This window comes from Acanthopagrus latus, chromosome 17, assembly GCF_904848185.1.
Source record: "Acanthopagrus latus isolate v.2019 chromosome 17, fAcaLat1.1, whole genome shotgun sequence".
In the NCBI taxonomy this organism is placed as follows: Eukaryota; Metazoa; Chordata; class Actinopteri; order Spariformes; family Sparidae; genus Acanthopagrus; species Acanthopagrus latus.
This window is the reverse complement of record NC_051055.1, coordinates 19,412,684-19,435,090: the sequence shown is the minus strand read 5'-3', so window position 1 is coordinate 19,435,090 and position 22,407 is coordinate 19,412,684. Positions and strand designations below refer to the sequence as shown.

The 22,407-nt window shown below is 40.9% G+C and overlaps 4 protein-coding genes across 6 annotated transcripts; 2 read left to right on the top strand and 2 right to left on the bottom strand.

Moving 5' to 3' along the window:
• Positions 1–106: 106 nt before the first annotated feature.
• prpf31 (PRP31 pre-mRNA processing factor 31 homolog (yeast)) lies at positions 107–5,906 on the top strand. The gene is made up of 14 exons (XM_037075237.1): positions 107–265; positions 1,472–1,687; positions 1,774–1,834; positions 2,015–2,098; positions 2,198–2,295; positions 2,648–2,754; positions 2,928–3,097; positions 3,226–3,383; positions 3,489–3,578; positions 3,855–3,982; positions 4,184–4,256; positions 4,924–5,052; positions 5,153–5,251; positions 5,646–5,906. The coding sequence occupies exons 2-14, from the start codon at positions 1,472–1,474 to the stop codon at positions 5,757–5,759; spliced, it is 1,527 nt and encodes a 508-aa protein (XP_036931132.1). The 5' UTR covers positions 107–265; the 3' UTR covers positions 5,760–5,906.
• Positions 5,907–7,114: 1,208 nt separating this feature from the next.
• Positions 7,115–16,317, bottom strand: cnot3a (CCR4-NOT transcription complex, subunit 3a). 3 transcript variants are annotated; one of them, XM_037074124.1, is made up of 18 exons: positions 16,164–16,317; positions 15,465–15,535; positions 15,269–15,336; positions 15,103–15,177; positions 14,907–14,996; positions 14,674–14,802; positions 14,396–14,491; positions 14,086–14,305; positions 13,848–13,981; positions 13,602–13,658; positions 12,471–13,392; positions 12,257–12,362; positions 11,968–12,109; positions 11,137–11,245; positions 9,703–9,901; positions 8,274–8,406; positions 8,031–8,156; positions 7,115–7,929 (listed from the first exon to the last, which is right to left on the bottom strand). In XM_037074124.1, the coding sequence occupies exons 2-18, from the start codon at positions 15,487–15,489 to the stop codon at positions 7,831–7,833; spliced, it is 2,730 nt and encodes a 909-aa protein (XP_036930019.1). In that variant the 5' UTR covers positions 15,490–15,535; positions 16,164–16,317; the 3' UTR covers positions 7,115–7,830. The 3 variants fall into 3 exon arrangements, with proteins under 3 accessions (XP_036930019.1, XP_036930021.1, XP_036930020.1); XM_037074126.1 differs by having other exon boundaries at positions 11,146–11,245; XM_037074125.1 differs by having other exon boundaries at positions 14,086–14,299.
• Positions 16,318–16,667: 350 nt separating this feature from the next.
• On the bottom strand, positions 16,668–20,194 carry tfpt (TCF3 (E2A) fusion partner). Its single transcript, XM_037074127.1, has 7 exons — positions 19,982–20,194; positions 19,222–19,323; positions 18,541–18,663; positions 18,122–18,192; positions 17,972–18,041; positions 17,434–17,592; positions 16,668–17,262 (listed from the first exon to the last, which is right to left on the bottom strand). The coding sequence occupies exons 2-7, from the start codon at positions 19,321–19,323 to the stop codon at positions 17,188–17,190; spliced, it is 600 nt and encodes a 199-aa protein (XP_036930022.1). The 5' UTR covers positions 19,982–20,194; the 3' UTR covers positions 16,668–17,187.
• On the top strand, positions 20,152–21,640 carry ndufa3 (NADH:ubiquinone oxidoreductase subunit A3; the record flags this gene model as incomplete). Its single annotated transcript, XM_037073575.1, has 4 exons — positions 20,152–20,299; positions 20,552–20,626; positions 21,253–21,330; positions 21,446–21,640. Coding segments are annotated over 4 exons (393 nt in total), but the record flags the coding sequence as incomplete, so codon positions are not given.
• Between the last annotated feature and the right edge of the window lie 767 nt (positions 21,641–22,407).

Sequence of the window (22,407 nt, the reverse complement as noted above, 5' to 3'; positions counted from 1 at the left end):
AGCGCTGTATTTATAACCAACAACACCCATGTGCCCGCTTTCAAACGTACCTTTATGATTGTACAGGGGGTTTACACCATTTCCCAGAAAGCCTTGCGGAGGTTGTGGCGTATTTAATCTGCGACAAACGACACAACAGTTGACTGCAGATTGACGAGGAAAACAGCATCTATCGACTCGTTTTAACTCAACGCAGAAGGAGTTAGAGCCTCCAAATAACGTATTTGTTTTTGTTTCTGCAGTCGACCGGAGGTTAGACACAGAGGTGAGTTTGTTTTACTTAAAACGCATTAAGTAACCTGACCGGCAGCGTCAGAACAACGTTTGCTAATGCTAGCTAACGTTAGCTAGCCTAGACCATACGCCACATTAACGATACAAACACTGTTGGGCTCGTTTTCGAACATATTCCGAAACATATTTTTTTCATATATTTTGTAAGAGTCTGGGGCCATAACTCGTTCTTCGCTTTATTTGTTGGGGTTTGCTTGTTACTTGAGTGGTGTTTGTGTCCTAAAATGTCTTATGAACAGTTTTCACAAATAACACAAATCGCATATTACACTAAATCAGACAATTATTTGCAGTTGTGATCAGCTCCCAGTGAAACAGTGACTTTATGTATATTTGGCTTGTAATCCCATTAAAGTAAAGCAACTTGTACTTTCACAGGTTATCGCTTATCAGATTAATTCATTGAAGTGATTTGGTGAGCTGAAGTAGTACAGTAACTAGTATTTCACAAGAAAAAGGCAGAAATTACGAAAACCCGAAACGCAGGCCCGAAACAAGCATGTGTAACTGGTTAGCATTCAGTAGATATCTCTGCAACACAGGACATATGTTTTCACATCAAAACTGTTTCTTCATCATATTAAGTTGCAAATTATATGTTTGTTTGTTTTTCAACAAAAATGTACGTACGTTTACACAAAAATATGCCGAAAAAAATAAAACCTTGCATCCAGAAATATTATTGAACCACTATATAGCCAATATGATTTGCCATTATGAAATTATTTCCCCCCCAGCTATAATTATCTACTCTGACCTCTTACAATCTCCCATTACGTTGCCTGAAACCAAATGCTTCAAAGATCCTTTAGAATAGTTTTTTCATTGGAGCACTGATGTCTCGACCACTTTTCAACACAAAGTGCCACCCTCAATGTTATTTAAGTGATGGGTGGCTGCTCATGGTTTCTCACAGCAGAACAGTAATGTGAATAGGACAATCACTCTTTATTTCACTCAGCTGATGGTAGGAAATATATTATTCTTGTAAGACCAAAAAGGCAGCATTTGGTCAGAGAAAACAGTCTTGTTGTAAATATAATATTAGATTAAGCCTGACCTACAGAGCACATGCTGCCGTACACAGTTCAGACCCCTAATGGAAACCAATCCTTGTCTCTTAACTTATCAGGCTAGTTGCCTCTAACATCCTGAAACTATGTGCTGTTGCTTTTAGATGTCCCTGGCGGACGAGCTCCTGGCTGACCTGGAGGAGGCTGGAGATGAAGGGGAGGACGGGCTGTATCCAGAGGGAGAGGAGGGGGAGAGTGATGGAGAGGCAACACAGGGAAGGCCAGAGGGAGGGCTGGAGGACATCCCAGAGGAGATGGAGGTGGACTACAGTAAAGCTGAGAGTGTTGCATCCATTGCCAAGCTCCGCAATAGCAAACAGGTGAGTTATAATATGAGTGTGTCATGCATGTAGATGTTTATTAGAGTAATGTGTCTGTCCTGGTTAAAACCTTCACTTATCTTCAGTTTTCAGAGATTATGGACAAAATTTCCGCATATTCTGGAAAGCAGCGCAAGAACTCTGAGGGTGAGTGTGATGAACATGTGCATGTGTTCCATTAAAGTATGTGTGACAACGTGCTGTATGATTTAAGAAGATACTCGTAGCATTTTATCCCAATTGGAATTCAACCAAGAATCTAAATAACCTTGCTCTGATTTTGTTTGTTTGTTTGTTTGTTTGTTTGTTTTGTTTGTTTACTTTTAGTCTCAGGTCCTGTTGAGGCGGACCCAGAATACAGACTGATCGTAGCAGCCAACAACCTCACAGTAGAGATTGACAATGAGCTCAGTGAGTTGGCTGTTCGTGGTTTTTTGGGGGGAGCTCAATGTTAAGGGTTTCTGCTCTCTATAACAGACTTTTGTTGTGTTTTTTCTGCCTGGGTTTCAGATATCATTCACAAGTTTACACGGGACAAGTACTCCAAGAGGTTCCCAGAGCTCGAGTCTCTGGTGCCAGATTCTCTTGATTACATCCGCACAGTCAAGGTGAGATGAGTTGAAATGTTTATCTACCTTTTTAAACACACAAAAAAATGGGTTTTGAAATGACAGTGTGGCACTCACACCATAGTAGGTCAATAATAAATGACAAACTTTGAGTTATATACACAAAAGTTAAAATATCTGTGGCTCCAGATTCTAACTAGACTGTATGTCATAGGGAAGCAATTTAAGTTTTTGTTATCAACGATGCTGTAAAGGTTAAATATTATGATTAAAATTAAGATATGAAAGCACACTATGTCCACGCCCTCGGAAATGTACATCAGTACCATGTCCTGTTATGTTCTGGCTCGTGGTTTGAGCATCAAATTCTCAGTTTGTCTTTCCTCCATAGGAATTGGGAAACAATCTGGAGAAGTGCAAGAACAATGAAACCTTGCAGCAAATCCTCACCAACGCCACAATTATGGTCGTCAGCGTCACAGCCTCGACCACACAAGGGTGAGTCGACCGACTTCTGCGGTTTATTGTTTTTGGGGGTTTTTTTTTGTTGTAACGTTTATTTTCTATCGCTCCCATCCAGCACACAGCAACCACACTGTCACTGCTGAGGGTGATGGTCGTCATTTATATACTTCTCAACACGTTGACTTGGTGTATTTTCATGGTTTTAGGTCACAGCTAAGTGATGATGAACTGAAGCAGCTGGAGGAGGCTTGTGACATGGCTCTGGAGCTGAACCAGTCTAAACACAGGATATATGAATATGTTGAATCCAGAATGTCCTTCATCGCCCCAAACCTGTCCATCATCGTTGGAGCGTCGACAGCAGCCAAGATCATGGGTTAGAGATGCAAATACACCCCATTGTAAAATTTGTTTTCTTCTTAGTACAGTGAGTTTTCAAATGTAGATTGTCCTTCATGTCTAACCCCAATAAATTTTGTTTAATATTCTCTTTCTGGTTTGCAGGTATCGCTGGTGGCCTCACAAACCTCTCAAAGATGCCCGCCTGTAACCTGATGCTGCTGGGAGCTCAAAGAAGAACCCTGTCTGGCTTCAGCATGACGTCCCTGCTACCCCACACAGGCTACATCTATCACTGTGATGTTGTGCAGTCACTACCACCTGTCAGTAGATATATTAACAATAAACACACATTGCAGTTTTTTTGTGCATTGAAACCCAACACAGGGGCCTTGTAGCTAATATCTGTTTTTCACTCTTGTCTTCAGGACCTCAGGAGAAAGGCTGCTCGTCTGGTCGCTGCAAAGTGCACTCTGGCCAGCCGAGTGGACAGTTTCCATGAGAGTTCAGACGGCAAGGTGACCATCCAAATACACATTAATGCTCAGTTTATTAAGACTTGTAAAAAGAATAAAAAATTAAATTCTACAATGTTTACTGGACCTTGTATGCGGTGGAACAGAATTGAGCAGATGTCTTTAATATGAAACACTAAAGCCTGAACAATTTCCATATGGTTGAAATTACACCTCTCCAACAATACCAGCATAAGATTAAGTCTTGAAAGCGTTTAAACATTAACATTGCAAAACATTTAAATAATTAATTTGACTCCTTGCATGAACTTTTTGCAGGTTGGTTACGATCTAAAAGAAGAAATTGAGAGGAAGTTTGATAAATGGCAGGAGCCTCCACCGGTGAAGCAGGTCAAACCGCTGCCAGCCCCGCTGGATGGACAGAGAAAGAAGAGAGGAGGAAGAAGGTTGGGAATCTGTTAGCTCAGCACATGCATTGGTCCTGCTGAACAGGCCACAGATTTTAGAGTAAGGAGGAGAGAGAACGATGCACGTTGGCGCATAACAAGAAGCTTACATAACATGCATAGCCAAGTTTAGAATACCACCATCAACTCCAAATATATACAGTATAACCAATGCTGCTTTTTCTACCTTTTTATCTGAAGGTATCGAAAGATGAAGGAGCGTCTCGGGCTGACTGAGATCAGGAAACATGCCAACAGGATGACATTCGCAGAGGTCAGGAGATGTTTTCTGTTTTGTCTCTTATCGCTGTCATCTCTTGTTAACAGTGTTTACTGCTGGTGAACCCAGGCAATAATATGATCAGCATGAAACCTGTTTACCTGTGACCTACATCATTTGTTTGGATCTGTCACATCTCATATGCAACAACTGTGCTTTACATAAAGACCCAGTATACACGAACATCACATTGGATGCTCTTCCCTTCCAGAGCATCTAAATATAAATGCACACAGATTCAAACTCTTTGCATGAGCCTTGTGTTGTTCACCTCAGTTCCTCTGGTTGGCTGTTGCAACTCCTGAGAGGATGATGGCTGAAAGCATCTTCTGATTTCATCCATTAACAACAACAAAACAGATACCGCACCAAGACCTGAGAGACAGAAGTCTGCTCTAATATTTCAGCCTCGAGGCAGAATCGTAATTTAACCTCAGCGGTTTTTTACAGCAAAGCCACTGCAGCAAGATGAGGGGTAGTGTTTTCATCTTCACCATATGAGAAGTCCTCATACACTGCAGTGTTAGAGCTCAATGTAACATTCAAGTGAGATTGGATCTTAGTTGGCACACAATTCTATATTGTATGCCATTAGTGCATTTCTGCTTAGAGAGGCGCAAGCAGTGAGACTTGAAGCTGAATTTCTGATGTGGTGTTGCAGATTGAAGACGATGCCTACCAGGAGGATCTGGGCTTCAGTCTGGGTCAGCTGGGGAAGAGCGGCAGCGGGCGAGTCAGGCAGGCTCAGGTCAACGAGGCCACCAAGGCCAGAATCTCCAAATCCCTCCAGGTAAACTTATTCATCACTCTTTTTCACTCCAGCATTTGGAAACTTTTTTATTTTTCAAATTCTTGAGCTTAAGTCTGTAATATTATGTTGTCCACAACAGAGGACGTTGCAGAAGCAGAGCATGACATACGGAGGAAAGTCCACAGTCAGAGACCGCTCCTCAGGAACCAGCTCCAGTGTAGCCTTCACTCCTCTACAGGTAAAAAGAAGTCCCCTTTTTATATTGATACTTTTAAACATAAACTTAAAAATCTATATATTCATTCTAGCTTAATGTTGGGTCTTATAACGTTATAGTGTTAATGTTTATACTAATTTTTAATTTGTTTTTTAAGATCATAAATGGGTGGTGGTGGTGGTGGTAGTAGTAGTAAACTTTGATATTTGTTTTTTCTTTTGCTCGTATTTTTCTTTTATCATTTTACACATTTAATTGCAAGTGAGGTTAATTAGTCTCTAAATCCATTTTTGTTTACTTAATATTCCACATTTAATTCAGTAACGTTCAAAGCACTTTGAATTGCAGTTTGATTGGTTTGAAAGTTGCTATATAAATATTGATTTTTAATTAATGGTTCTTCTCTCATCTGCAGGGGTTGGAGATCGTGAACCCACAGGCAGCAGAGAAAAAGGTGGCTGAGGCCAACCAGAAATACTTCTCTAACATGGCGGAGTTCCTCAAAGTCAAGAAGGAATCCAAGATGTGAACACACACACAGACACACACACACCATCCCGCACAGGGACAGCTGCACTCAACACTGCACCAATAGTATATTTTTAAATTCGTCCGACATCATGCTGTCGTGTATTTTGTTTTGACTTTGATTTCTCCATTTTAATAAAATATGTGAAGATTTCATGACGCGTCCTGTCTTCCATCAAGAGGGAACAAATGTTGAGTTGCTGTGAAATAAGTTTGTTTCAGCTATTTAACAGATGTCCACAGTAAATGCATGCATCAAGTGTTAAAACATTAGCTTGAAGTTGTACGTGATTCTCTGCAATCGCTGGTCGTTCAAAACCATGAAATTAGCGGAAAATATGTAGAAATGACAGGACTTTACACAACACACTGACTTGTAATTTCTTAAAAGTATTTATTGAAATTTTACAATCCTGTTATTACCCCGTTTTTATGACATCTCCCATGCAGAACTGTGATGAGAAAAAATTGTAAATACGTCTGGAAATTCACATTTTATCAATTTCTTAGCTGACCTTCCCTTTCTGAAAACCTCAAAAGCCCAAAAAATAGAATCTATAAAAGGCAAATCTCACAACTTTGCTGTATTTTCCTTTTATTTTCACTTCCTCCCCCCTCCCTCCCTCCCAAATAAAGCCTGAAAACTAATCACACACAACAGAAAATTGTAATTGCAGTACAGATCGTGTTTTCATGGTTGCTTAAATGGAAAAATCTGATTCAGTTTAATACTCTCCCCATTCAAACGACCAAGAAAAGGTGGGATCTGTCCCGCTCCGGATTCAGAACCAGATTGGATCTTATTGTTCTTCAGGATAGCACATGAACAACCACGGCAGATGAGACATTTCTTACTGGATCCACAAATTAAATCTACCACCAGATCTTTAGGATTTGTGTTTTCGCTCTACATGTAAACAGTTTATCAGTGCACATTCACTGTATAGGGTCTTCACTCCAAATATCAGGTGGTAAATTGAACACAGTGGATTTTAGGATGAAGTAACATCAACAGAAGAGAATAAAACTTGAAACTATGGGTGGGAAGTTGACTCAAACCAAACTCAGATTCATTATCTAATACGATCTGTGTATTTTGAGAGTAATTAAGAGGTGATTTGGGTACAGGTACATTCACTACGCTTAGCGTGGCCTTTTGCATCGAGGATGATGAGAATTCCTCAACGGTGTACAAATCAAAATATCTAATAGATTAATGTCTCGAACCCTATTTTTAAGATTTATTTTACAAGTTTATTAAATTGTCACAAACATGAATGCGCCATAACAATGCATTTTCTTTGACAGGTTAACTTAAAAACATTTTATTTGTAAAGAGAGGGAGTCAGAGACAAGTTCAATTGCATAGCAATTTAATCCATGTCCAATAAGGACTCTTTCCCTGTCACAGGGAGAGGCCCTGCGGTCACTCTCAATCAGCGTTTTAAATCGACCAAGACAATATCAATAAAACTATTGATAAACGCTCACTATCTCTAAAAGTGACCATATTCAACAGGCATCGTAGGGTCTTAAAAGAAGCCAGTCCTACACACCATGACTAAATGTCCACTGTACCTCCCCAGTCTAAACCACCAAAATTACAGTAAATACAAGAAGGGCAGTTTACTCAACAATCAAATCCAAGGTTTGTTTTGTGTCAAGTCAAAGGCGTTCCAGGCTCATGTTGGGTAGGTGGTACAGAGAATCTTGTTGAAACGGAAAAAGAAAACAAAACATGAGAAACATGCATGGGGTAGGCTTTCCTAATGCCACATACTGAGTGTGCACACAGACAGGCACAAACGCAGATCTCTAATGAGAGCCCTCCCAGCTCGTGCAGCGCGGCACATTTGATCGGGCCCATGGGGCGTTTTTGTCAAAAGCAGAGTGCTGCATGAGGAGCAAGAGCTTCACGCCGAGATGCAGCCTATACAGACACCAGTCTCCATTTTAGGAGAGGGTTTCTACTACACATCACAATCTCTATCCACAGTTTTGAAGTTCAGTCTCGGAATGTCAACAGCAGCACGTTTTGTCTCTCTCTCTGTCCTTGCGTGTCCCTCTGTCCGTCACTGCAGGTCTCTGTCTTCGAGGTACCTGTACTCGAAGGTGAACCCCTCCTTCTTCCTCTGGCCCCATTTCTCATAGTCAAAGTAAATGTAAGTGCCCTGGAGGAATGGCAGAGAGAAAGAACAATCATTCAAAAGCTCAAACACATACTAACCCCACAGCAGCCTCTACACAGGAAATGTGAACTCAGAGTCTGCACCTGTTCAAACTCGTCAGTGATAGTCTTGGGCTCCTCGTGCCTCTGGAACCACATCATGTACTTGGTGTGAAACCTCCATGACTGCTTCTTCAGAGCCTTGGCAGACAGATACTGGGCCTTGGTGCCCTGAGAGAGGCAGGACAGATACACCATTAAACTTACAAGAAAGACTCTCAAACATCCCAGGGAGATGGACAGTGAGGTTTAAACATGGAGTGGGTGGGTGGGTGTGCATGGTTTTACCTCCAGGTAGTAGAAGATGAAAAAGAGTGTTTCTGTGGACAGTCTCTGGTAGAACTCTATGGAGTCAGAGTGGTGCGGCGGTATCTGATGATGGAAGGGCAAGGTGGGACATGGGTTCCTCATCAGGTATTGCCTTTGGGACAGAAGGACAAACAATAAGAAAGCCATAGCAAAAGGATGGATAAATAATCAAGAGTTCAATCACAAAGCAAACAAGCTATCCACCACCGACAACAACAAGATCTATAAATGCATCCACGTCAAGTTAAAATTATGACCAAAGTTAGTGTTTGGGTGTTTACGGTCAAAGTTACATCCACTAAAAGTGCATGTTTTTGCCACTGACAGGGTGAGGTTGTAAATCTAAATGTCTGACAACATAACCTCCTAAGGAGGAGTCTCGCTCTGGAAACTTATGAAGAAGAGAACTGATGCAGCAAGACGACAGCAGAAACCTTCAGCCAGAGTTGGACAGAGGAGCTTACCTCGAGGCACTGCCTACAAGAATTAGTTTTTTGAAATCTAGTTGAGACAACATCTGCAACAATGCGCCTTTTGAGATTTGAGAGCAAGACTTTCTGGTCACAAAAAGGATCTTATTAATAATACAAAAAAAATGGTAGAAATATTATCCAAAATGTTATCTGACAGACAGAGTAACAACCTCAGTGTGTCAGTGGTGCAGCTGCTGAGGTGATCTGCAGGACCAATTCCAAAGGCTTTGGTAAGCATGAATTATTTACACATCAAAACCTGGAACTGATGTTAGTCCAGATTTAAAAATACCAGAATGGTAGGTTGGCAATATTCAAATTTTTTGTTATTGTCTACAAATCCCAGGACAGTCTGTCCGTCAAAATGGAAGTTTTGTCTTTGGCTCTCAGCCCAAACATATTATATCTAACTGAAGACTTTACAAATTAGTCACCTAAATATGATTTATAAGCATAAAAATATAAATAATCTCAAATCAGATGGATGCTGGATTTTAGGAAATATTACTCAAAGAAGACAACAGTGGAGCTCAGTAGATGTAGATGTATTAAACTTGAGTTGAAATGTATCACTTATCAGTAGGATCAATTAATTGGTGGTCTTTTTATTTTATTTATTTATATTATTATTTTTTGGGGGGGAATAATAATATAACATATATTACCAGACTTGTCCTTGAATAAGGTTATAACAGATGTGCAGATTATGTAATATGCTTTCTTTTGTCCCAGAGACATGAAGATACACAGCGAAAATACAATTAAAAATATTTAGCATTTTAATTCAAATTATGAGCATAATTTAAAAAAAAAAAAAGTATTATTACTGTAATGCAGATGTAAAGCCCGGCAATGTGTCTTTCCATTTCTCGATTCATAGATAAAACATAGAGGATGCATCATCACTGGGCTATAAAAAGACGTGGCGTCCTAACCTGATCCTCTCAGAGTCAGAGGGGTGTGGCATGTGTGTCCACGCGGACTCCTGCATGGCCTGCTGGTAGAGCTGGTCTTTGGGGAGAGGGGTGGGGCCAAGTGGACAGACCCCGAGCGAGGGCGGGATGCTGACCTCCGACACGGACGGCTGAGGGGCGGCGGGTGTGCCAGGCGCTGCAGATGAACCCGAGAAGATATCTACAGAGAAACAAAACAAAAAAAGACAAAAGGGTTGAGTTGGTGACAAGAATAGTGCTACAGTGTTTGTACAACTAGTGTTTGTCAAATGCTTAATTTTAACGTATAAGCATAATATTTTACCAGGTGGCTAACACACTTACGAATACCAACCCTAACTGAAAAATCCTGTCATCATATTTGTTGTCCCCTTGTGTTGTAATTAGCAAAGATTAAATAGTCACAATCAAAACATCCAATCAAAGTTAATAGGAACAATTTCAGATGTGTTGATAGAGGCTTCCAGAGTCTTGGTATCCTTGTTGTAGGCACCTTGAAAGTGCTTGAAAATTTACTCTTCAAAGTTGTATTTAGAATTTTTGTATTGTAAAGTAGTATTTGTTACACACTTTGTCTCAGCGTATAGCTGCAACTAACAATTATTTGAATTATAGACTTCACATTTGATATTTTGATTGATTGCTTAATCAATCACTGCAAGAAAAGTCAGAGAAGAACAACAATGGTTACAAGTTAGCAAAAGGAAAGGGGATTAAATAGTGATAGTTAAAGTGAGTAATAGTAATAGTTAGTCCGACTAATCACACACAAACAATTTTATGAAACTAAGAGGAGCAGCAGTTGTATTTATAAGGCAGTTATTATCTGATGTTTAGTTTGTTTACTTAATAACTGACATCTCATTGATCATTAGAAACTTAGAATCTGTTTTCTGTCAGTTGGATAATCATCTTCATATTTTTTACTTTTAACCCTAGTTACTTACTATGAGTAGCTTGTAACATTACCATTATTCGGGGTAGATCAATTATCTGATTTTGCAAAGTAACTAGTGACTAAAGTAAAATAAAAGCAGTGTACTGAAAGAAAAGCAGAAAATGGAAATATAGAGACAAAGTAACACACCATTGTACAGTACTTAATAGTAGTTGGTTACGTTTCATCACTGGTTATTCTCAAATTTGAAAGATTTTATTTTTCCTGTAAATGTATACTGGTTGCAATTATCACTCTCCTGGATTATTCATAATCAGTGCCTGAAAAAAACACATTGGTCGACCCCTTGTCAACATCATCTATTAAATAAGCTCTTACAAATAAAAAACATCACTTATAACCATTGTTATAACACATGCCTTTCACTGCATAGTCACATACAAGTGACAGCAGGTGACAGTGTAAAATTATGAGCTGCTTATTCTTCAGTTCAAGTTAGTGTAGAAAAAATGTCTGACCATTCCGACCTCGGTCTGTCAGGTGCAGGTTGGGAATCTCTCCGTCCAGGCCTGATCCCAGCGCTGCTCTCTCAGCCATCGCCTTGAGAGAACTGAGAGGCTCAGGAGCCTGAGGTGGAGAGAAGACGGAGACAACATGAGAACAGGGTGGCTGACTCAGTAGTATTAAGCTGAGGTAGTGAGGAGAACCTCATTATCATGTTATGGTCATTAAAGAATGGCCCATTAGGAAGAAAATAGCAGTGCAGAAAATGAATTATGAAAACGACTACTATTACACATGCTACACTGAGAAAACAACAACCCTCTTCCTCCTGCCTAAAATTAAATACATGCAGCCAGCAACATTTATTCAACATGACCTGTATGTACTGAGCACTGTATTCAAAAGAGACAGAATTCAGTTTTCTGGCACAGCTGACATATTTTAAAACACTGGGCTTCTGGTTTTGGTATACATGTGGCGCACAGTAGAGCCTCATGGGCAGCCTGAGATATTTTTAATGTGCTATTTTTCCAGCAGAGCACATCGACGTTCTTCAGTCATGTACCAAACAAAAATACTTAAAGAAACTACCAATGCCAGCACGTCTATCATGTCTATTTCTTTTCTTGTTTCTATTTGAATGGTTTTCAATTATTTGTTTTTATCGCCACATGACATGATAAATACAGTCTGATCAAATAATTCCTTTTTTTTGTTATTTCCCCAGATTTCTGGTCAATAGTATCCACTATGAGTATTCCCAAAGTAGCAAATTCTGACGACTCAATTAGACCCTCAACTACAGTCAACATGCCCCTCTGTCAAAACTCTGCTTGTAGCCTCACCTTGAGGCTCTCAGAAGCCTGTGTGTAGGAGTGAGGCCCGTTGAGGAGACTCCCTCCTCCAGGTGTGCTGTCTGAGAATGAGGGGGACGGAGAGCTGGGAGGCAGCGTGATGGAGCTGATTAAACTGGGACCATTGTCCATCCTGTCCAGAGAGAGAGAGAGAGAGGGAGAGAGAAAAAGAGAGAGAGAGAGAGAGAGAGAGAGAGAGAAGAGTTAAAGAATACCACATAAAGAATGAGAACAAGTGTGCAGAGTTTGCAGATCAAGCAATCAACGACAGATAACTCACGGCTGACTGGTTGAAGAGCTGAGAGACGAGGGTTGGCTGCTTTGTGACTGGCTCGGTGTGCTTAGAGCTGATTCTGTGGAGCTCTCTGCCACTACAGCACTGTAACCTGCGGGCAAATGAGTTAAAGGTAAAAAACAAACGCTACAAAGAGAACACAATGTTGACTTAAACAAATAAAGAGTCACACATGGCCAAGCATGACAAGTTAACATACTTGTGCTTCCATTTTGCTTCAGTCCACTGGGTGGTCTAGCAGGAGCAGCATTCACCCCTACTCCTCCAACCACACCGACGTTCCCTCCATTGCCTCCCATCATGCCAACTACTCCGGGGGTAGTGCTGACAGAACTCGGGGGCACCTGAGAGGCACCGGGGGCTACGTTTTGCCCGGGAACCAGACCAAGAATACTCCCACTCAAGGAGCTGTGGGCCGGGCTGGAACCTAGCAGACCGAGCCCTGTCCCCGCCCCGTTGGTGGTGACTCCACTGGAGCCAGAGGTGGGGATGGAAGTGCTGCTCTCCACAGAAATGCTGGACTGGGTGGTGCTGCTCAGACCTAAGCCTCCTGATGCTGCTGCCTGAGCGTAGGGGGCAGGTGTGGAGCCCGAAATGAGCCCTGCCATTGTGTTTAAAGGAGTTGGGTGGCCGCCCAGGCCTAAACCAGCCATTTGGTTGGTGCTGCTGGTCCCCGTCATGCCAACTTTGCTTAATCCCAGCCCCAGGCTGAGTGCCAAACTGGATGTTGGGGTGGGCCCAGATGTGGGCTGAGACTGAGAGATGGGAACAGATGAAATAGGTGTGGTGGGCGTGGGTAGAGAGGGGGCAGTTGATGCTGGGAGAAGAGGGTTGCTGGGCGGGCTTGGCGTGTTGTTTGAGGGGACCGAAGGTTTTGTCTGAGGTGGCTGCTGCTGTTGCTGCTGCGGTTGGTTTGGTGGTTGTTGCTGTTGCGCAGGTTGATGCTGATGTTGCTGCACAGCGCTGCTGAAGCTCCCTATAAGACTGCTGCTTGTGGGGACCGCAGAAATACCTCCGACTACACTCGCCATGGAAACAAGTGAGGAGGACGAGGAGGACCCAGAGGTGGTGGAGGAAGAGAAGGAAGATAGCAAGGATGGCGTGCCGTTCTTCACAGGTGACTGAAAATCAAAAAGCACCAGAAAAAAGATATTTCAGACAAAACTGTCCTGAGGGAGAGTGTACAAACTAAATCAGAAATCTCCAACCATGGTCCCACAGAGAAAGCATGTTCCTTAAACCCAGCCACCGTGATTCTCCAGGACCAAGGATGAAGAGTGCTGTACTAAACTGTTCAGCTACTAGCACAGCACAGATGAGAGCCTCTCACCTGACTAACTTCACTGTCTGTCGATCGTCCTCTTTTCTTATCGTCCTCTGAGTTCTCCTATAGGAGGAGATACCTTGATATGACAATCCACTTTTGAAATGTTGATTCAGCGGATTATAACACAAAGGGTCTTGTAGAAGAGTAAACTCAATGCAAAATTAAGAGAGGAGAATGTGCAAAATTATGTCAGAAACATCAAATTTACACTCTGACCTGAGATTTCATTAAACTGAGACAAGAACTTACAGCAGTGCAAGTGGCCGGGGATGGAGGGATGGGTGAAGAGGAGGTGGTGGAAGTGGGAGTGCTGCTGGAATGGAGATACATCTCATCTTCCACGTTGCCCTGACCTGACGGAGAAGTTGCAACTAATGCTGCAGCTGCAAGAGCAACAAAGAACAGAGACAAGTGATTTTGTTATTAAAGCCCAGGATGGCTGCCACCTAAATGAATCCAAACATCTTCCCAACACTGCACAACTCACGGATGTCTTCCAGGTCCAAGTCATCGTACAGGAACTCATTCTCCTCAAAGTCTGGGTCTTGGGAGGAGTCGATGTAGTATTCTACATCATCTTTGATCTTCTGTATCGAATCAACTGCTATCGAGTCGTTGTCCAGCATTCGTAAAATGGTCTCCAACATGCGAATGTGGAATCTATGCCTTTCAATCAACCGCTTGAGCTCTTCAATGCGATCCTGTTTCTACATGAAAGGGAGGGACAAGCATGAGGTTTACGGCAAACTTGGCTGTGTAAAAAATTAACGTCCGCCCAAAAATGAGAAGGGACTTGCCTCTTTGTCGCCTTTCTTTTTTCTCGTCTGAACTGAAAGAGATTCCACCTCACTTTCAAACTGGTCCACCTGCATATTTAGAGTGTCTATCGTGTTCTGCAAGCAAAGAGGGGGAAAAGGATGTTAATGGATTTGATTACAAATTCTTCCTAAAACTGTTTTTTTTTTTTTTTTTTAAATCAGACTGTTCCCTCTACAGCACAAGGTGGAAACGCTCATCAAGAAACATTCAGGCAACCAAGATGTACAACAGGTATTGATAATAGAGGATGTATTACTGTTAGCCACTGTCCCGTTTCCTCCTTTTCCCTCTGAGCTGGATCCACTTTCTGAGCGAGCCCCAAGCCTTCTTTGGAGTAGGCTTTTGTTTTTGTTTCCCGTTCTACAACTTTGAACCGCTCCATTTGCTGAGGAAAGAAAGATTGCAAGTGATTTTTGACTGTTTTGATGAGCTCAGGATACATTACAGAGGCAAAATTAACCTAAATTAGCAAGTGAGGGAGAAACATACCGTCTCTATAAGTTTGCGGTTCTCGACTAGCTGCCTTTTGTCTTTGATCTCGTTTGAGGCCACCCATGTTTTTATCTGATCTCTCAATCGCTGGGAAGACAGATGGCGTCAATTATAAATCACATTATCATTTTCAAAAAGACACTGTTAATTAAGAGTGAATACACAGGACAATGTGTTCCTTAACTTGTCTTACCTGTAGTTTTTTAATCTCTTTCTTGAGGTCAGCCTCGTATTTTTCCTTCTGGTTTGCATTGGCTGCATTGTGGAGCTACAATACAGAAAGATAATTTAGACATTTTTGGATGCATCAGTTTTGTGATAAACTAATGAGACAAGTGCAGGATTGCAAAATCTCTCACCTTTTGCCAAATGTCTTCAAACTGTTCTACACCTTCTGCTACTTTTTTCAAACATCTATCGATTTCCCCTGTGGACATGAAAGATATAAACCAAAATCACTGCATATATCCACCAAAGTTCTGCGTCTATGTGCAAGATGCCAGGCACGTCAGTGTGATGGATCCTGTGCCACAGTAGCTTCATCAACAACCTTACCTTGAAGTTTTCTCTTGTCAGCCATGGCTCTGACTACGACAATGTCCACATTCCGTCTGCCACAAAGTTAGCTATGCACAGAAAACCAAACGTGTATCAATACATCGGTCAGACAATACACAAATTCGTCCAACAGAGCCATCGGTTTCCTGAGAGTGGAACTGACGTTACTCCAACTAGCTGGCCAGTGAACGTTAGCTTCACAAATAACGTTATCTACTCACAATTTGAAGGCACTTCCAACATTAAATTCTGTGCACCAGTTTGTCTATAGTAGCCGATCATGCTATCACCAATATGACTGACATGGTTGTCAGCTAAAATTAGCCACCTAGCCTGCTAACGTTACTGAGCTAACGTTGATACTAGCCTGTCTCTTAGCTCGTCCACCTCGCTCGGTTACTAACTGGCCCGCTTCACAACAAGTACCACGGAGCATATAGATGGTTATATGTCACATTCATGCATCATTATTTTGGGGTCCAGTTTAGCTTTCATATGGTGGTTTAGCGTTGTGAAAGGCACAATATATCAGAATCCGTTCTTATCGTTAACCTGCAAGCTAATATAGCTAACATTCTGTCTAGCTAATGCATAAAATGCTAGCTAGCAGCTTAGCTAGCCTGCTAGCCAAATTTAGGAAAAAGGGAAACTGGGTCAACCCGAGCATCTAGATTTATACTTGTTTACGACATTTACCTAGGGTATGGGCTTTCGTTTGTCTTTTTTCAAATACAGCCAATACTAATTCCAGAAAGTCTTCTTTACTTCCAAATTGTGTTTTCTTTTCGACAAGCTCGCTCACTGTAATGTAGCTGAAGATGGACGGTAGCTAAAATCCCACCTCCACGTTTGGGCCCCGCCCTAAATCGAATCCACGATATTTGATTGGACAGAACTCACGCCTGTCACTGAGAGACATCCGCTGGACAGACAAAACCTCAAGCGCATCCCCATTATTTCTCTACTGGAACATTTCATCTCACTTCATCTTTGTCTCTTGAGGTCGGCAATTTTACAGATTTTTAATTTAAATAAATATAGATTTCCACAATCACTTATTCTAAGAAGTTTCAAAATGATCTCCAAGACAACTGAAGTAACTCCATCCTCTGTGGTAGACTGACATGATTAATAACTTTGAAGTGGGATGTTTGTTGTTGTTGTTGTTGATGATGTTTTTCTCAAATAAAAGGAACTAGGTGACAACACACTTAATTTTTTATTTCTGCCTGTCACAATTTCAACTGTGGTTTAATAACAAAAGAAAACACACACATCCAACTGAGTTTGCATCAGTTCGTTCAGTTTAAATCGTTGAGGCAGATGTGAAAACATGAGTGAAAACGCAAGTTTTTAAATTTAGAATAAAAAAACCCATCATAAATAGCAGTCTGCAATTCCTCAATACTAATCATAAGTCTGCTGGCTGATATAAAATCATGAAATCATTAATCATCATCAATACAGTTTGCCACAATATTGCGCTGTCATAAACTCTGAGTGCAAAATATGAATCTCTACAAAACAAATGTATATGTGTACCAGGTTATTAAGATTGCATTACATTACACCTTGCATTAATTCAATCTGTTCTCAATGTTCAAGTAAAACTACAGACAGTGCAAAACCTGGCTAAGAGATCAACTGAATGGTAAAAGACGCTGCGTGCTACATCATCATCATCATCACCATCATCATCAAATCCAGGGTAGTGCAGGGATCAGTGAGACAGTGAGGTTGGGCTGGGCATTTCTCCAAAATGTGTCTCTGTCAGCACTGAAATGTCTGGTTCAGTCTGCAAAAAGAAACACAAGTGAACAGGAAATCAGTTCCTCCACACTGTCATAACTCTGACTGCTGACATCAAGGGGACCCATCTGCATTTTCAACTTCACGCACGACATGGAGAGCAAGACATTTATATTTTTGAAAGGACAGCAGCACTCCGGCAGAGTTCTTCATCTACCTGTTGGTCTTTATCTTTTTCTTGTCGAGGAATTCGGTGTCTCCTCTTCTTCGGTCCGGCAGTGTGATGCAAAGCTGCAGACGAAGTGGGACCAGACACACCATTGAGCTGCTCATCCTCCACCCCCGCAGCAGGATCTAAATGGGCTCCAGACTCCTCCTGAAAGAAGACAATGTTAAATGTAAAAGTCATCAAAGAAGCTTTATTAGTACATGTATTTATTATGATACATCACACAAATAAGCAGACAAGGCTGCACTTGAATACAATAAAAACTAAAGTGAGTCCTGCATTTTCAATAATTTTGTTGAACTGGTCCTGTGTCAATATCTAGATTAAAACCTCAATTATTTTGTTCATATTGTGCTCAGATTCTTGATCTTCCAGTCAACAGAGGGCAACATATTTTCCACCATCCTACTACTAATATTGTGGCATGAAAAAAAAATGTGCTGGTTTTCTGGCTATTTCAGAAAGAAAAATAAAAAACAAAACTGATAGCATGCTGTCTATCCTAACCTGTCTGTCTAATTCTCACCTCTAGAAGTATAGTGAGCTGGGCATTTCTGTAGTCATCTCCATGAGCATCTAAAGTCTTCATGAGAAATCTGCAAGATAAAACATATTCTTTAGATGGGCTATCAAGTGGAAACGTGTCAGAAAAATCAAGAAAATGGAGATACGGTACCGCCTCTCTTTCTTCAGTCGCCTTGTTATTCTTTGTACTTGGTGAAGGCGACCAAGAATCTTCTGATTCACCTGAAAAAGACATATTACAGGGTGAGAAGGAACTGACTACAGATACAGTTGGTTAGTCTAATATTTTAATGCTGAATTGACATGTTAGGAAAAAGGTTTCTACACATGTTACAGGAAAATGCATAGCCTTTATCTAAAAAAACACCATATATGCCTCCCTGTCTGTTCTGTACCTACCTTCGCAGTACAACAATAATATCAACTGCTCTGGAAGAAAATAACCTCTAAATGAAAACACAAGAAACTAAATTCAAACATAACCCATATTCATATTTCACAAGACACACAGACAGGAAGTGTATGCAAGATAACACACATATACGTATGCAGGTGCAAGCTTGCACACACCTGTTCAATTTCTTTACATCTCCTGCTCAGAGCCAGATATTTCCTCTTATCGAGCGCTCTTCTCTCTTCATCCTCTTGTGCTGTGCTCTCCAGCAGCTCATTTCCTCCCGGGCCCAGCTCCACCTGGAGAAAACAACGGCCATTTCTGTTTTGTGTTTGGCTGTCTGGGTGTTTTTGGTCGTCTGTTTCAAATGGAACAGTGGAAACTATTTGCTTAATTTAAAATCTAAAATCTAATTTCATGGCAATATTACTGGAACTATAAAAAAAACTGTTACAGATATCTTTGCTGTGTGTTAATGGTGTCTTTAAGTACCTACTTTGATCTGGCGTACCCCTCCATATTATTAATGCATACAATACCAGTCAACTCTAGCAGATCCTTTCTCCAACCATTTAAGTACATCAATGAGTTTGTCATTATCTACAAATACAGATTTTGATAAAATTTTGGCAGAAAGATCACACTGATGGTGTATTTAAGTGGATTGCTGGACCAAAAGTGTGATTGTCACCTCTTTCTTAGAGAGTTAAGAGTTGGTGTTAATACTGGTGTACTGGTACCATTAGTGCAAAGGCAGATGTACACAATTCTTCAAATGACTTTGTGGCAAACGGAGGACATGCCGATTTTACTGGCATCACCATTCCTATCACCACAACTGTGATCATGAACGTTACCTCTCCTGGCCCCAGCTCCACACCACCAGGCTCCAGCTCAGCCTCCAGGATGTGTCCTCCAAACAGAGGAGGCAGAGCCAAACCAGAGAAATCCTCCATCATCTGGAAGAGAGAAGATTCTGGTTTATACATACATATATACATATACATATAACATCTGAAATAGATTAATTCATGCACATACGTAATGTACACGTATAAATTCACAATACAATGTGCAATGTGTATCTTCTTGTTTGTTCATTTGTCATGTTGTTTTGTGTTGCAGATAGATAGATAAATAGATAGATAAATAGATAGATAGATAGATAGATAGATAGATAGATAGATAGATAGATTCAACCTGTCTGTTATGCATCTAAAAAAGCAGATGAATACCGCTTGTCATTGTTAGCCTTTTGTCTCTTATTCACATAGTTTAGAAAAATGGAAGATGCTGTTTTCACCGTGTTAACTTGTGACGCTTTTAGACGTCAGAATCAGAATCACATACAAGGAGTCTGAATGGTTTGTTGACACATGTAATGGATTACTTTATATGCAGAATACAGGTGGTGATGTGGTGGTTATGTGGTTATGTGGTTTAGAAACGTATACATGTTTATAAACTGTACTTACAGTGTGCGTAGATTCATATTTGACAATGACGGTGACGATATGCACATAAATAGCGACGTTTTATTATAGTAATACAGATAATAATGGTCAGATAAAGCTCTGCTATCACCAACGACGTATTATAGCTGAACCCAGTACTTACATTTATAGATGATAAGTCCAGTAACACCCGTGTCTGCTCCCGCCGGTTTGCAGCTCCACTACAAACTCTCCAGTTTCCGTTTTACACAGTCAAGTTAGCTTCGAGCGTCAGGCGAACATTAAAATATCGTTAAAACCAACCTGTACACGACCTGCCTGTGCTGAAATCACGTACAAAGCGCCGCTGGGACAACTCCTCACTCACATCAGTCGCTCAACTACTGTTTTTATGCGACGGACGCAGAAATTACACGTCGGTTTGCAGTTACTACATTTCCCAGGATCCCCCGCGCGGTAACTACAGAAGACAACATGGCGGGTATGTGAACGTTTCTCTCTTTCTGTACATCTGCCGGGTGAAATTAGCTTTACCAAGACCTCCAGGTTGCATAAATAAATGATGTGAGCGTTCAACATTGCGCCGGCTAGACCTCAGAGTTGTTTCAGCACAGTGATATCCACCCGAGATAAAGAGAAAAAACATGACCTTGGCTGTGTTGCTAACGGAGGCTAACGTCAGCTAGTCGTAGGTTGGCTGTCTGATGGAGGATTTTTTGTGTTTTGTCTGCAGGAATCGGAGCGTTCCTGAAGAATGCGTGGAACAAAGAGCCTGTTATCCTGGTGTCCTGTGGCATCGGACTGCTAGGTCAGTAACCAGCCTCACACATTATGTCAGTGATAGCAGGAGAGCACAACATATACATTACGTACACATAACACTGGTAAACCTCAGCTGTGTTCACTAACTTTAGTCTGGGTAAAATAAGCGACCTAGAGTCTTTTTAAAAAAATCACTATTTAACATTTCTCCATTTGAAAGAATTCACATTCCAGGATAAATTATTTACCAGCTACCTGACCCTAAATTTAGTCCAAAGCCTCTGCATGAGGTCAAATCTACCTGAGAATATACAGTATGTTATGTTCACTGCTGTTATGCAACACAATAGTTAATCTGAAGACCAAACGCACCTCCAGTGTCAAATGTCTTGGCGTGTCCATTCATCTTCAGACTCCTGTGGTGTTGAGGTGAGGGGCCATCGTGACCAGATGCTGCCTTTCAGTAACTTTTTATTTCTCAGGATCAGACAATGTCTAGGCTCTGCAGGGAACTTCTGCAATTGTATAAGCCAATAAATTGATTTCTAAAACTGAAAGAAGTGTGCTTTAGGATGGGAGGAAGTTGTCTCTTTTTATTCCCCTGTGACCATGAATATGCAGACAGAATAATAATAATTATATGTAAAGCTAACTAAACATTGGCTTCCTCAGGTGTGGCTCTTCCACTCATCAGCCCCCTCACAAAGTACACAGGAATGATCAATGCAGCAACGCCATTCACCTACCCAGGTAAACGCTGTTGTTTTTATTTTCCCAGCAGTTTCTGTGTCATCGGAAGCTCATTACTTCAACCTCCCTGTTTAATCAATTATTAATTCTTCTTTTCATTGCTCTCCTAATGCAGTCCCTGTGCGAGATGACGGAAACATGCCTGATGTCCCCGCCCATCCGCGTGACCCACAGGGTCACAACTTGGAATGGCTTAAAAATCTATAACTTCATATTCTCAAAAATCAACCCATGTGCTGTTCCTCGATATCAAATGTGTCCACGTATATGCTCGACTTGTCCCAAAATAAAGATTGTCTATTTAATTCTATGTTTGTGCCACATTGTTTTGTTTGTAAACATTCAGTACATTTCGATCAAATGCACATTTATGACATCATACCACTTCATGTTTTGTGATTCAGACTTCAATTCAGACTGAATAATTGTAACATCTCTATGATTTTCTCCCCTTAGATCGCTGAAATTTGAACTCAAAGCTAAAAATTCCTTTAATCCTTTCTTAATTCTTTTCATATGCCAATTAAATGACATGAACTTGACCCAAAACAAAAAGAGTGGTTGTTACACCACCGTCTTGAACACCCTCAAATCTGCAACTAATCAAATAATTTTTTTCTGTCAGAAAACAGTGTTACGATCTCTGTTTTATTTACCAAAGCAGATCATGAGAGTTTTGAAACTAAGCCTCCACACAACCCCGATCCTTGGGAAGAGGCTTATCTTAACAAAGCTGAAATCAGATTAACAGTATTTAAAAAAGAATTCCTTGTTTCATACCAGCATTTTTCTACTCGAGTGAATAAGAAAGGTAGCAGAACAATATGTGGAGTTGTGCCATTTTAACACCTTTGTCTGTGCTAATATGTATTTCCAAGGACACGCCTTGGATATATATGATATTATGCAATAATACTGTAAAGGCACATTTAAAAATGTAGTTTGTTTTTAAAAGATAAACATCAAGAGTAACAGTGAATAACAGTTTCCTTCATAGAACTTTTATTTCACAACACGTCAATATTCAGTGTTTCAGGTAAAGAATGTCTTCTTCAGCGGTATTCATCATCATATATA

Coding starts and splice junctions, on each gene's coding strand:
- prpf31 (XM_037075237.1), top strand. CDS start 1,472: ATGTCCCTGGCGGACGAGCTCCTGGCTGACCTGGAGGAGGCTGGAGAT. Junction 1,835..2,014: donor GCAGCGCAAGAACTCTGAGG/GTGAGTGTGATG, acceptor GTTTACTTTTAG/TCTCAGGTCCTGTTGAGGCG. Junction 2,296..2,647: donor ATTACATCCGCACAGTCAAG/GTGAGATGAGTT, acceptor TTTCCTCCATAG/GAATTGGGAAACAATCTGGA.
- cnot3a (XM_037074124.1), bottom strand. CDS start 15,489: ATGGCTGACAAGAGAAAACTTCAAG. Junction 14,306..14,395: donor AAAAGAAAGGCGACAAAGAG/GCAAGTCCCTTC, acceptor CCTTTCATGTAG/AAACAGGATCGCATTGAAGA. Junction 7,930..8,030: donor TCACTGACGAGTTTGAACAG/GTGCAGACTCTG, acceptor CCATTCCTCCAG/GGCACTTACATTTACTTTGA.
- tfpt (XM_037074127.1), bottom strand. CDS start 19,323: ATGATGGAGGATTTCTCTGGTTTGGCTCTGCCTCCTCTGTTTGGAGGA. Junction 18,664..19,221: donor TGGAGCTGGGGCCAGGAGAG/GTAACGTTCATG, acceptor TGTTTTCTCCAG/GTGGAGCTGGGCCCGGGAGG. Junction 18,193..18,540: donor GATGTAAAGAAATTGAACAG/GTGTGTGCAAGC, acceptor TGTCTTTTTCAG/GTGAATCAGAAGATTCTTGG.